At 40.1% G+C, this 13966-nt stretch overlaps 2 protein-coding genes across 4 annotated transcripts; both read left to right on the top strand.

Moving 5' to 3' along the window:
* The first annotated feature begins 2065 nt into the window (after positions 1-2065).
* Positions 2066-3614, top strand: LOC106584961 (isotocin-neurophysin IT 2). 2 transcript variants are annotated; one of them, XM_014170645.2, is made up of 4 exons: positions 2066-2162; positions 2388-2512; positions 2767-2971; positions 3110-3614. In XM_014170645.2, the coding sequence occupies exons 2-4, from the start codon at positions 2393-2395 to the stop codon at positions 3253-3255; spliced, it is 471 nt and encodes a 156-aa protein (XP_014026120.1). In that variant the 5' UTR covers positions 2066-2162; positions 2388-2392; the 3' UTR covers positions 3256-3614. The 2 variants fall into 2 exon arrangements, with proteins under 2 accessions (XP_014026120.1, XP_014026121.1); XM_014170646.2 differs by having other exon boundaries at positions 2099-2162; positions 2391-2512.
* Positions 3615-10522: 6908 nt separating this feature from the next.
* LOC123730433 (fatty acid binding protein 1-B.1-like) lies at positions 10523-13307 on the top strand. 2 transcript variants are annotated; one of them, XM_045707134.1, is made up of 4 exons: positions 10523-10678; positions 11857-12023; positions 12402-12494; positions 13211-13307. In XM_045707134.1, exons 1-4 carry the CDS (start codon positions 10612-10614, stop codon positions 13259-13261), a joined length of 378 nt encoding a protein of 125 aa, XP_045563090.1. In that variant the 5' UTR covers positions 10523-10611; the 3' UTR covers positions 13262-13307. The 2 variants fall into 2 exon arrangements, with proteins under 2 accessions (XP_045563090.1, XP_045563089.1); XM_045707133.1 differs by having other exon boundaries at positions 11857-12029.
* The last annotated feature ends 659 nt before the right edge of the window (positions 13308-13966 follow it).

Raw genomic sequence — 13966 nt, 5'->3', positions numbered from 1 at the left:
CATTTGCAACATTGTTTCAATATTCAAAATCGATCTCCAGCTGACCCATAGTAATGAACGTGTCGGGGTCGGGAGTCGGGACGAGACAGACAGGCAGGCAGCGTTTCTCAGCCAGTCGAAGTGATGAATCAGCTGGCATCATTTTTATGGATATATACAAAGAAATGTCATTGAAAAAAGGTCAAACGAAACGAATTGTTGTTAGTTTGCAGTCTTTCCAGCTTCAGTTTGAAGTTATTGTGTTTCAATATTGAATTGTGATCTCCAAATCAAATCAAAGTTTATTTGTCACGTGCGCCGAATACAACTGGTGTAGTAGACCTTACAGTGAAATGCTTACTTACAGGCTCTAACCAATAGTGCAAAAAAAGGTATTAGGTGAACAATAGGTAGGTAAAGAAATAAAACAACAGTAAAATGACAGGCTATATACAGTAGAGAGGCTATAAAAGTAGCGAGGCTACATACAGACACCGGTTAGTCAGGCTGATTGAGGTAGTATGTACATGTAGATATGGTTAAAGTGACTATGCATATATGATGAACAGAGAGTAGCAGTAGCGTAAAAGAGGGGTTGGCGGGTGGGGGGTTGGAGGGGGCACACAATGCAAATAATCCGGGTAGCCATTTCATTACCTGTTCAAGAGTCTTATGTCTTGGGGGTAAAAACTGTTGAGAAGCCTTTTTTGTCCTAGACGTCCCATATAATGTGAATGTGTCCAAAGGAGACAGACAGCAAATTGAGCTGGTTGTCATAGCAACATGCACAACTTTGTTTCAGCTGACTGGCTAAATCGATACTTTGTAACAACACCGTGCCAATATATCCTCCAAACACCAGCTTCTCTGCATTATCACTTAAAATGAGCCTCTTCAAATCAACTTTAAAAGTGAGGAAGGATGCGTATAAAAAATATTTGAACTGGGCCATCATCAGTCTCTCAGTCAGGCCTATACACAAGCATATAGACAGGTTTCTGGCAGCAACACCCAGCCTTTTCTTGTCTTACCTCACAGTGACTCATCATACAAGAGGAGTGTTTGCTGTCTCTGAAAGGTTGAAAACTATGATGTCATCTTATGACACGTGTATGTACCAATCGTCTGACGTAAACTAAATTCGCATAAATCTTGACCCTGCCTTTCTCCATCAATAACCGGATTACTAATCCGGAAGGCACTAATTGAGCTCATCTCATTGGAAGAGTGAAAAGCCTTTAATTGGAAGCTGATTAGCATTGTCTGTGTTAATGGGCTCATTTAATCAATTAACCTAAGACCTAGACAATGTGTACTAAATCCTTTTAGGTATTAGCAAGTTTATTAAAGGTGACATATCAGTTATATCAGGAGTGTGTGTGTGTGTGTGTGTGCGTGCATGTGTGCGTGTGCGCGTGTGTGTGTGTATACATTTGACCATGATTGTGTAATCATATTTATGTAATTATGGACTACGCTAGCTGCATATTGTTGCTTTTTAATTAGCAAACCAAACAAAGCTGAATTTGATTTGAAGATGATGTGATGCTTCTTGTAGACCTTAGCCAATAAGATCATGAAGTGCATTGATAAGAGAACCCCTAGTCTCAGTAAGGGGTACAAATATGTCCAGATAGATCTTATCCAACCACTTTATGATACTGCTTCCCAGTCCTTGATCTGGAACACATATAGGATGTGGTCTGCCAGTCTGTCAGATAACAATGAAAAACACTGCTCACTGAAAAACATTGCTCACTGCTCTCCTCGTCTTTATAATAATAGGCCAAAGGTCTAGGTTGAACACTCCTCCCCATCTCCATCTACATACTAAACACCTCTGCTCTGTCTCATTCTTAACCCCTCTCCTCTCTCACATGCATGGTCACGGACACAGGCCCTCCACTAATGACTGTCTCTATGGCTTAGACCACTCCAGGCCATTGTATGGCTGTACCACTGGCCAGGCCTCTGCCCAGCCCAGCACTATCAGGGGGAAGGGGGAGTAAGACAGGCTCATTAATACACACCTTAAGTGGTTGTCAGGGGTCCGTGTCACTCCCGGAGAGGGTGTATAAGAGGTCTGGGTGCCACTGAAGATACAGAACTTCAACATTCACCTGGGAGTCACTCCGGAACGAACAAACTCATTCGCCTTGTGCTGTACACCGGGAGATCAGCAAGTGAGCTTGTCTCTGTGGATGTGTGTATAGGTGTTGTGTGTCGGTCTGTCTCTGGTTGTATGCCTTGTTAAGTTGGTTTGGATTTCAGTGTTTCAGATTTGTATGATATTTCCAGTTGACAGTGTAATGGGAATGTTAGACGGAATATTCAGACTCCTCTCTGTCCATGTCTGTAGCCCTCTTATCCCTTTCGCTCTTTGTATTCCTCATCTATCATTCTCTCAGTAGAGATGACTGGAGCCGCCGTGTCCGTGTGTCTACTGTACGTCCTGTCTGTCTGTTCAGCCTGCTACATCTCCAACTGTCCCATCGGGGGCAAGAGGTCCATAATGGACGCTCCACAGCGCAAGGTGAGCTGCAACTGAATCCGTCTATATCTAAACTATTTAAATATAATGTGTAGATAACAGGTATGATTTGTCTTAGAGGGGCATCAAGACGAGTAGGAGCAAAGTGAGGCTCTGTAAAAGGACTGAATTCAGAGAATTGACAATGAACCGTTGTCTTCCTCCTGTAAAAGGGAGCAAGAATGTCGATAAGAATCTATTTTTTTTGGAATGATGGAACAACCTCATACTCGACTGTCCCTTCTCTCCCCTTGCAGTGTATGTCTTGTGGGCCAGGGGAGCAGGGCCGCTGCTTTGGCCCCAGTATATGCTGTGGGGAGGATGTGGGCTGCTGGATGGGCTCTCGGGAGACGGCACACTGCATGGAGGAGAACTACCTGCCCACCCCCTGCCAGGCGGGAGGGAGACCCTGTGGATCTGATACAGCACGCTGCGCCGCACCGGGAGTCTGCTGTGACTCAGGTGAGGGCACATCAATCCAATATTTCTGTGATGATCATTGTGGTTATATACCACTGAAAGGGTTCTAATATTGTGGTGGATACAATTATGTGCTTTCTGACTTGTGTGTCCTCCTTCATCCTTTATTTTGTATCTCAGAGGGCTGCAGTGTGGACCAATCTTGTCTCACTGAGGAGGAAGGCGACAATCAAATCAGCCAATCAGAGGGCAGCGACTCCGCAGACGTCATCCTCAGGCTCCTGCACTTGGCTGACCACACGCCTCCTCATAGAGTCCACCAATGAGCTGCAAGTGACGCCAGGGTTCCATGGGGGTCACTTGAGAGATTGGTTGATAGGATTTGTAGTTCAAAGTTACCTAGATGTAGTTCATAGTTCACCCACCTATTTCACCCACCCATTTACTGACCTCCTTCTTCAGTATATAGGCAACCTCACTGGATGGGACCTAGCTAAGAATTTAACTCTGTGTTTGACATTTAATGTATATCAAAACACTGGAGTTAAATTCTTAGCTAGGACCCTGAGCACTCCCCTGTAGATTGCCTTTATATTGCATGCTTAAATATTGTAGCTATATACTGTATGAACAGAAATAGCTGTAATAATTCTTACACGTCCAAATGTGTATGTTAATAAAGCTTGTGCGAGTATGCGTGGTGTATGTATGTTTCTCTCTCAGCTGACTCAAACAATTACTATTTGTCCAGTGCACAACAACATCCAACATCTGAAACATGAAATGAGTGCTGTGCGTCGTATAGTTTTCTGTAACACTAGGCTTAGTGTTTTGGCCTGTGCTTTTTAAAGCAGTGTGCCTGTTCTAATAGTTCTAATTCAGTGGACTTTACTCTCCCTTACTGGCTTTCATTGTTTTGGTCTCAAATCGCACAAACCTTTGAGCGAATCTCCAGTAGGTCATTTCGAGTTTTTAATGTCCAATGATGATCCAACCATAAACATAAAATGTAAATGCTGATTTTGATTTGATATCCAAAATAGGTTGTAACCATAGGCATCGGTTGCGTTCGTAAATTGCCTCCAGTGTCTCAGGGTGCGCTCTGGGTCGTTTGTAAAGTCAGAGCGTTGTCAGATTGTCTGTCCATAAATTCAGAGCGTTTCGCTCTCGGGGGGGGGCGTTTAGAGTGCACAGTGGACGCTCTGGCAAAGAAGTAGGGTTGATATGAGCATTCTGACCTCATAACAGCAGTCAAGCACCCAAGCTAACTGGCTAAAGTTGGCTAGCTTGCTAGCTACTTCCAAACACAAATGAGAAAACACCACTCTTACCATTTTACTCACCCTAGCAGAGCTGTTTAGGCTGTTTTCATGTTATGCATAGCATTAGTGACTGCAAATGTGCTGCTGGCAACAATTTATTGACATTTTTTTCAGACGTTTACCGGCATCGGTCATGTTCAGCGAGTGTTGAGCATTCGCAAATTAATTCTGCACTCTGGCACAGTCAGACGAGAGTGCCCTGAAATCGGAGTAGATAGCCAGAGCAAATTTACGAATGCACCCATCATGCTACATAGTAACCTTAAACATGTTACACAGTAACCATAGACATCATGTTACATAGTAACCATAGACATCATGTTACATAGTAACCATAGACATCATGTTACATAGTTACCATAGACATCATGCTACATAGTAACCATAGACATCATGCTACATAGTTACCATAGACATCATGTTACATAGTAACCATAGACATCATGTTACATAGTAACCATAGACATCATGTTACATAGTAACCATAGACATCATGTTACATAGTTACCATAGACATCATGTTACATAGTTACCATAGACATCATGTTACATAGTTAGTAATTATGTAATTCTATAGCGAGGTATAGAGTATAACATCTAATCAGGGAATATATTCAAATGTTCCACAACATTTTTTGAAAAAGCAGCATAATTTAGATGCAGTGATATACTGATATGCTTTAATGTTTGTGAATCAGCTTTAAATATTATTTGTTTGTTTATTTGAGGTTTTCTTTACATTCTGCACTACATCCTGCAACTGGTTTAAAGTGTCCTTAAGTCTGGTCCACCAGCTGAATCTCTCTCTGTCTACAATGGAGTAGCAGTAAACCTTGGATAGTGACCTTTAGTTTTAGATAAAACCTTTTTATGATTACTACTACCTTTTATCATTACTACATTGGTGTAGATATTTAATATTTATGTAATCTTGATGTAACTTGGTCCGAATCATAGAAATAGAATTTATATAACATATGTTTACAAATTTACATTTAAGTAATTTAGCAAATGCTCTTATCTAGAGCGTGTCAAGACATTCATGTAACGTATACCAGCCAAAAAGCCAAAGGGACGTGACACATACACGCCAAAATACATCATAAATAGACCTATAGACTTCAGAATTAATATATTCTGTCTACTCATGGCTTAATGTTAATTATTCCATGCAGTAGTCAATTCTCTCTGAATAACCTCAAGAAGGTTCAACCATGTCCATTCTGCTTTGTGTTTTTCATAGAGAGGCAGTTTCCATGTTCTCATGACTACAGGAACTCTTATTGGTTCAGTCTCAGCACACAGATCAAAATGAGATACTGCAGATCAGAGAACACACAGAGACATCTACCCTATTTAATTGATAATGCCCGAGAAGCCGGTGTTTGGAGGTTATATTGGCACGGGGTTGTTAGGCCCGAGACGAAGTCGAGGGAGGGCAAACCGTGCCAATATATCCTCCAAACACCGACTTCAAGGGCAGTATCAATTTTATACAATGGGTTACCAACATATTCATATAATGACTGACAAATTCTCATGAAAAACGTTATTTTTATGAATTAATTCATACTATTTCATCCTTCCACAAGATATAGTCCCGACACAAATCTAGGGTTGCTACCCAAGCTGGCTGGTCATTCATGCTATTGGTTCGGTTTCCAGAGACGGTATCGGTTCGGTTCCCAGTCTTTCATGTCTTTTTGTTCTGTATCTATGGATGTGACCCAGTCGTTCGTTCGTTCTAAATGTTCCATTGCCATACTGGCTGGCAACGTTCTTATCCCATGCTTTGCTAGCTAGCCAACTACGCTGTTTAACGTACATTCACGTCAAACAGTGCAACCAGAATAACAACAGTAGCTGCATTTGCATTTGTTTAAGCAGTTTTCTTGTGACATTTATTTGGATGCATCCATAACAATGAGCTAATGAGGTGCGATTTCGCCTTGTATAGAAAATGTGCTTTCTCGTCAGGACACTGCCAGTCAGAGGAACTAGCCAAGAACACAGCTAAAAGAATCACTTCAAACTGAAGCTGGAAAGACTGCAAACTAGCTGCACTTTGTTTCATTTGACCTTTTTTCAATTGACATTTCTTTGTATATATACATAAAATGAAGCCAGCTCATTCATTATTTCGACTGGATGAAAAAAGCTGACTGCCTGTCTGTCTCGTCCCGACTCCCAACACGTTCATTACTATGGGACAGCTGGAGATCGAATTTGAATATTGAAACAATGTTGCAAATGTCGCAGAGACAGACAGCAAAGTTTATACAAATCTCCGCTGTTGAAAACTAAACTTTAGTCTAAAAGAAATGTAAGATAATGTGTAGATGCTTTTTATAGTGGAGATCAAGTTCACAAATTGCCTGGCTGGGCTGATGAGACAGTAGACTGCGCAATCAGATGAAACAGAGTAAATAAGCATTTTAACATCATAGATTTAGCCATAGACACCGGCTGTAATGTGGTTTTCACCAATCAGCATTCAGGATTACACCCACCCGTTGTATAATTTAAAGAAAGTACATGATGCACACACTGACATAAAGACAGACATAAGCAAGGGCAATACAAATGGTGCACACTGTAAAAAAAGCCAACTTAACCAATTGATTAATCAGTGTTATTCTCTGAGTTTGTTGGACTTCAGAAGGAAAGTAAATGTAGCTAATGGGTGAATGTTTGTTCACTCAACAAACTTTGCTCACAGTGAGCTGAATGTATAGAAACTTGTTGAGTCTAATTACAATTTAATATTTGTTTTTGGAAATCAACACTGTATGCTGGTTCAGCTATATTCCCAGATGTGGAGCAAACTCACAACCCTATTGCAGCTGGTTGCCTGACAATTGTACGTTGAATTGTTTTTTTTTAAGACCTGTGTTTTTGCATGTACATTGATTGGTTGATTAATCTTATGCTACACCAACATAAGTAACATACATTTTTCTAAAGTAATCCAATCTGTTATTAGTTGGACCTTTTGCACCTGTTACTGAAGTGGCTGTTCCAGTTATTATTGAGACTACCTAAATCAAATATAACTCAACATCAAATGAAAAGTTGAGTGAACATTGAAATTCAACTTGAGAATGTATGTTGGTTCAGCTATATGCCAAACATTTTTGCAAACTCACAATCCTATTGCAGTCTGCTGCCTTACAATTGTATATTGATTCACCATAGACATCATGTTACATAGTTACCATAGACATCATGTTACATAGTTAGTAATTATGTAATTCTATAGCGAGGTATAGAGTATAACATCTAATCAGGGAATATATTCAAATGTTCCACAACATTTTTTGAAAAAGCAGCATAATTTAGATGCAGTGATATACTGATATGCTTTAATGTTTGTGAATCAGCTTTAAATATTATTTGTTTGTTTATTTGAGGTTTTCTTTACATTCTGCACTACATCCTGCAACTGGTTTAAAGTGTCCTTAAGTCTGGTCCACCAGCTGAATCTCTCTCTGTCTACAATGGAGTAGCAGTAAACCTTGGATAGTGACCTTTAGTTTTAGATAAAACCTTTTTATGATTACTACTACCTTTTATCATTACTACATTGGTGTAGATATTTAATATTTATGTAATCTTGATGTAACTTGGTCCGAATCATAGAAATAGAATTTATATAACATATGTTTACAAATTTACATTTAAGTAATTTAGCAAATGCTCTTATCTAGAGCGTGTCAAGACATTCATGTAACGTATACCAGCCAAAAAGCCAAAGGGACGTGACACATACACGCCAAAATACATCATAAATAGACCTATAGACTTCAGAATTAATATATTCTGTCTACTCATGGCTTAATGTTAATTATTCCATGCAGTAGTCAATTCTCTCTGAATAACCTCAAGAAGGTTCAACCATGTCCATTCTGCTTTGTGTTTTTCATAGAGAGGCAGTTTCCATGTTCTCATGACTACAGGAACTCTTATTGGTTCAGTCTCAGCACACAGATCAAAATGAGATACTGCAGATCAGAGAACACACAGAGACATCTACCCTATTTAATTGATAATGCCCGAGAAGCCGGTGTTTGGAGGTTATATTGGCACGGGGGTTGTTAGGCCCGAGACGAAGTCGAGGGAGGGCAAACCGTGCCAATATATCCTCCAAACACCGACTTCAAGGGCAGTATCAATTTTATACAATGGGTTACCAACATATTCATATAATGACTGACAAATTCTCATGAAAAACGTTATTTTTATGAATTAATTCATACTATTTCATCCTTCCACAAGATATAGTCCCGACACAAATCTAGGGTTGCTACCCAAGCTGGCTGGTCATTCATGCTATTGGTTCGGTTTCCAGAGACGGTATCGGTTCGGTTCCCAGTCTTTCATGTCTTTTTGTTCTGTATCTATGGATGTGACCCAGTCGTTCGTTCGTTCTAAATGTTCCATTGCCATACTGGCTGGCAACGTTCTTATCCCATGCTTTGCTAGCTAGCCAACTACGCTGTTTAACGTACATTCACGTCAAACAGTGCAACCAGAATAACAACAGTAGCTGCATTTGCATTTGTTTAAGCAGTTTTCTTGTGACATTTATTTGGATGCATCCATAACAATGAGCTAATGAGGTGCGATTTCGCCTTGTATAGAAAATGTGCTTTCTCGTCAGGACACTGCCAGTCAGAGGAACTAGCCAAGAACACAGCTAAAAGAATCACTTCAAACTGAAGCTGGAAAGACTGCAAACTAGCTGCACTTTGTTTCATTTGACCTTTTTTCAATTGACATTTCTTTGTATATATACATAAAATGAAGCCAGCTCATTCATTATTTCGACTGGATGAAAAAAGCTGACTGCCTGTCTGTCTCGTCCCGACTCCCAACACGTTCATTACTATGGGACAGCTGGAGATCGAATTTGAATATTGAAACAATGTTGCAAATGTCGCAGAGACAGACAGCAAAGTTTATACAAATCTCCGCTGTTGAAAACTAAACTTTAGTCTAAAAGAAATGTAAGATAATGTGTAGATGCTTTTTATAGTGGAGATCAAGTTCACAAATTGCCTGGCTGGGCTGATGAGACAGTAGACTGCGCAATCAGATGAAACAGAGTAAATAAGCATTTTAACATCATAGATTTAGCCATAGACACCGGCTGTAATGTGGTTTTCACCAATCAGCATTCAGGATTACACCCACCCGTTGTATAATTTAAAGAAAGTACATGATGCACACACTGACATAAAGACAGACATAAGCAAGGGCAATACAAATGGTGCACACTGTAAAAAAAGCCAACTTAACCAATTGATTAATCAGTGTTATTCTCTGAGTTTGTTGGACTTCAGAAGGAAAGTAAATGTAGCTAATGGGTGAATGTTTGTTCACTCAACAAACTTTGCTCACAGTGAGCTGAATGTATAGAAACTTGTTGAGTCTAATTACAATTTAATATTTGTTTTTGGAAATCAACACTGTATGCTGGTTCAGCTATATTCCCAGATGTGGAGCAAACTCACAACCCTATTGCAGCTGGTTGCCTGACAATTGTACGTTGAATTGTTTTTTTTTAAGACCTGTGTTTTTGCATGTACATTGATTGGTTGATTAATCTTATGCTACACCAACATAAGTAACATACATTTTTCTAAAGTAATCCAATCTGTTATTAGTTGGACCTTTTGCACCTGTTACTGAAGTGGCTGTTCCAGTTATTATTGAGACTACCTAAATCAAATATAACTCAACATCAAATGAAAAGTTGAGTGAACATTGAAATTCAACTTGAGAATGTATGTTGGTTCAGCTATATGCCAAACATTTTTGCAAACTCACAATCCTATTGCAGTCTGCTGCCTTACAATTGTATATTGATTCAAAGTTTTTTTTATAGTGCAGGGAGACAAAATACACCTCTCAACTCAATCAACTCAAAGTGCAATGTAGCCTGGTTTAATTTCAACACAGGTGTATAGCGAGATAAAGTCAAGTTGAATTTGAAACGTGTTGATTGATCCATACACTTGTATTACAATGATGAGACTGCTTATCATTTTTCTAAGGAGTCGAGGAGGCCTTGTTTATCAAAACAGATCAATGATCACTCACACCGCCAAAGTAGAAGAAGAGAGGATGAGAAGGGAGAGTACAATAAAGTTGACCATTGCTATGTAGATTAGTTGCCCTTGGCTGGGAAGCTGATCCTAGATCTGTGCCTACAGGCAAGTAGGAGGGAAGATATGAGGGGGAGGCGTTCTCAATTGTAGACACCTTTAGTTAGTTAATGATTGCAGGGCTGGATAGATGAGGGTATAAAGACAAGCAGGGAGCTGTGGCTATCTCTACGGTCACTGTCTTATAGTCACCATGTCTTTCTCAGGGAAATACCAGATGGAGACACATGAGAACTTTGAGTCTTTCATGGAGGCTATTGGTAAGTCTTGCTGTTGGGTTTGTACATTTGATTAGACTTGGTGTTAATTTCAGAAGTTGTAGTCCTTTCAGTAATGATGTTCGATGGTGATTGCGAATGCAATGGTTACTTCTGAGTAGCAAACCCAGGTAGCACACTAGTTTCCTTGGATGTTCTGAGAATGGAAGTGAGACGTAGGCTTTAAAAAAAATGTTTTTATAGGTTCCAGGGAGGTTCTGAGAACATCTTACTATGTTCTCCTGGGAGGTGTTAGTTTTAACAACAAATTATAGGTTATTTCCTGTTTTTTATTTTATTAACTTTCACTGAATGTTTAAGACTTAACACCGCTAGTTTAGTTTGGGTTAACTATTTTGAACTTCCAGCACAGATGGGTTTGTTTGAAAATGATTTGCTTAGGCATTAATCATTCATTGTGTCAGTGAGATTCAAACCTATGCTCTTCTGTCCTCTATCCATGGAATTAATCCACTGTGCTTCCAGGATGGAGTTGTCATGCATTAGTTTTGTAACTCATTGAAAGTGGATAAATGTAGTCTGTTCACATACTATTTCAACAGGAACAAGCACTCAGTAAGATCAGGTGTGGCCAACTACTGTGGTGTACACTTGGCTTTTGTTGAAGCTGAGAAAGGAATGTGTGTTTAGTAATTTTGTTTAATGTTCGTTGTTTTTGTATGAGAAGTTCTTAGTGTTTTGAGAACATGACTTTGAGAACCTACAGAACATTATGTTGAAGTACTGAAATTCCCACACGAGTATATTTAAAGTCAGCTGAACAACTTGAGAACATTCCCAATGTAAAATGACTAATGTTCCTAGTACTTCACGTTAAATTAAATGTTTGAACTTTCAGGAAATATTCTGATCCCATGAAATGCCAAGAAAATAACATTTTGTCAAATTCCTTAATGGGAATGTTCCAAAGCCAAGCGACTGTCCTGCACCATTGCCAGAATTTGGTATGCAAAATAACCACGCCCTAAAACGTATGATCCTCAGAATGTTGTGTTAGCTGGGAATGCATTCAATGTTTGCATTCAGTTCATTGTTGCCATATTATAGTGCATCAGAACTTTACTTCAGTAGTAATAATTCAGTTTTCATGTCCCACTTCATTAACTTTTGTAGTACTAAAAAGCACAGTATATGACTCACTCGTTGCTGCAAACATGTAGGTCTCCCTGATGAGCTTATCCAGGAGGGCAAAGACATCAAGAGCATCTCTGAGATTGAGGAGACTGGAGACCACTTCAAGGTGACTGTCACCACGGGAACAAAGATCCTCACCAACTCCTTCACCATTGGCCAGGAGACGGAGCTCGAGTCGCCGACCGGGGAGAAGGTCAATGTGGGTGGCGCATGTCACAACCCAACCATGAGTTTCATACATGTAGCCTGGATTTATCCATCTCCCTACATATACAGCCAGTATCTAACTAAACGTTCAGCTGATGTGGGGTCACTATGGTTAGTTAGTTCAGGTCCCAGTGATGTTGTGGGAGGACTGACTTTCTTTGGCAGAATCTCCTCTGCTCTCCGGGCACTAGGCTCACAGTTGCACTATTATAGCAGTTTACGTCTCAAAAGCAACTACCTGCACACTGTCACACTTTTTTTCTTCATATATGGCCATCCAACTTGGGCCTGTTAAATTGGTGCTAGTTGACTGTAGTTGGTGACCACTGCTTTCAGAGCTAACCATTGACCTCTCCTGTTTCAGTCTGTGGTGACGAGGGAAGGTAACAAGCTGATGGCCTTCTTGAATGGGATCGAATATGTCACAGAACTTACAGACGCAAACACCCTCGTCAACGTGAGTCCGGGGCATATGGCTGGGGGTTCACGAAGCGACACTATTTCAGGGTTAATTTATACCATTAACAAAATGGGTAGTCTTTGACAGTGCCGTGAATGCAATTCAACAGTTTGCTGCCACCAATGTCCTAATTACATGCTGACCCCACCGCTCGCGTCGCAAAATAAATCTACCGTTTATTCAATCATGGCAACCACACTGCTCGCGCGCCTCAGCAAGCGTCTGCGTGGCCAGGTGCTAAAATGGAAGTTAGATCTATTTGTGATGCTCAACATGCTGCAAGTCTGGCCTCTCCCATCTCATTGGTTCTTAGGTGCATATACCCATGTGGGTGATTGGAAGATGAACTTTGAGGGGCACACTCTGGTCAGTTGTAATGTTGTCAACCTCCATATAAGGAAGGAGGCGAGATGAAGAGAAACAAACTCCGTTTTCTGTGAATTGTCAGGGTAGAGGACCTTGTGCATTTCATGTAAAATAACAACCCAATGTTTATATACCAGGACAAATTGGCTAGCTAAATTGCCATAAATGTTGAATTATTTCTGCCCCAAATTAATATAAATGTTTCTGAGCTTGTTTTGATATTTCAACCTGCATGTCCTGATCGCTTCTAGTGTGGGTGAACAAAATCAATGTGCGTCCGGTTTGGTAAGCATAGTGTACTGGCATGGATTTATTGAATAATGATTACAGATGCTTTCTCTTTTCAGACCTTGACTCTGCCTGGCATCTCATACAAGAAGACCAGCAAACGAATGTGAAGATCTATTGCAGTCTTTGGATTAATAAAATGTGAAGGGCATGGAATGGTCTGGTCTCAGCATTTCATATCAATGGGTAGAACTTCAGGGGAAAATTGAGGTTTGTAATGAGGCAAGGTTTGAGTTGGCTGAATGTGAAGACCTCAGTGGGATTCATTAGAATAGCTTAGTTCGGTAAACAGTACACAATGTCCAAAGTGGGTTTTCTACATTTGCTGCAAATCAGTCACATTAAAATGTGAACCCAGCAGTGTAGAAAATAAGGCTTTGGTAGTGTGTTGAGGGCTAAAGATAAATATTTATTATATTCAGAACACTATATAAAGAAACCTAAAGGTCACGTTCTGCAGGCTTCACAGAGCAATACAAAAACAAGATCCCACCACACCAGCTGGAAAAAACCCTACTTAAATATGATCTCCAATTAGAGACAACAAGGACCAGCTGCCTCTAATTGGAGATCATCCCAAACAAAACTTGAACATAGAAAAACACGCCCTGACCTACTCTACCATAGAAAATAACATCTTACTATGGTCAGGACTAGACAGTAGTTCCGTCTAGTCTGTCACAATATGGGTAAGAATCCTACCACAGTTGGTGCATCAGTTTAAAAGCAGATTGCTCAATTTCCAGGTATTTTTGCAAATCAAGTTTCAGGCAATCTAGTGTCTGTTTTTTGGACATTGCTTTCATTAGTTCCAC

Source organism: Salmo salar, chromosome ssa24, assembly GCF_905237065.1.
Source record: "Salmo salar chromosome ssa24, Ssal_v3.1, whole genome shotgun sequence".
NCBI classification, from domain to species: Eukaryota; Metazoa; Chordata; class Actinopteri; order Salmoniformes; family Salmonidae; genus Salmo; species Salmo salar.
The sequence above is the reverse complement of the archived record's forward strand: the minus strand, read 5'-3'. Positions and strand labels throughout refer to the sequence as shown.

What these genes read in the sequence shown, in the direction of transcription:
- LOC123730433 (XM_045707133.1), top strand. Translation starts at nt 10,612, where the DNA reads ATGTCTTTCTCAGGGAAATACCAGATGGAGACACATGAGAACTTTGAG. An exon ending in GTCTTTCATGGAGGCTATTG is followed by an intron (nt 10,679 to 11,856) that starts GTAAGTCTTGCT and finishes GCAAACATGTAG; the next exon opens with GTCTCCCTGATGAGCTTATC. An exon ending in CGACCGGGGAGAAGGTCAAT is followed by an intron (nt 12,030 to 12,401) that starts GTGGGTGGCGCA and finishes CTCCTGTTTCAG; the next exon opens with TCTGTGGTGACGAGGGAAGG.
- LOC106584961 (XM_014170645.2), top strand. Translation starts at nt 2,393, where the DNA reads ATGACTGGAGCCGCCGTGTCCGTGTGTCTACTGTACGTCCTGTCTGTC. An exon ending in TGGACGCTCCACAGCGCAAG is followed by an intron (nt 2,513 to 2,766) that starts GTGAGCTGCAAC and finishes CTCCCCTTGCAG; the next exon opens with TGTATGTCTTGTGGGCCAGG. An exon ending in GGGAGTCTGCTGTGACTCAG is followed by an intron (nt 2,972 to 3,109) that starts GTGAGGGCACAT and finishes TTTGTATCTCAG; the next exon opens with AGGGCTGCAGTGTGGACCAA.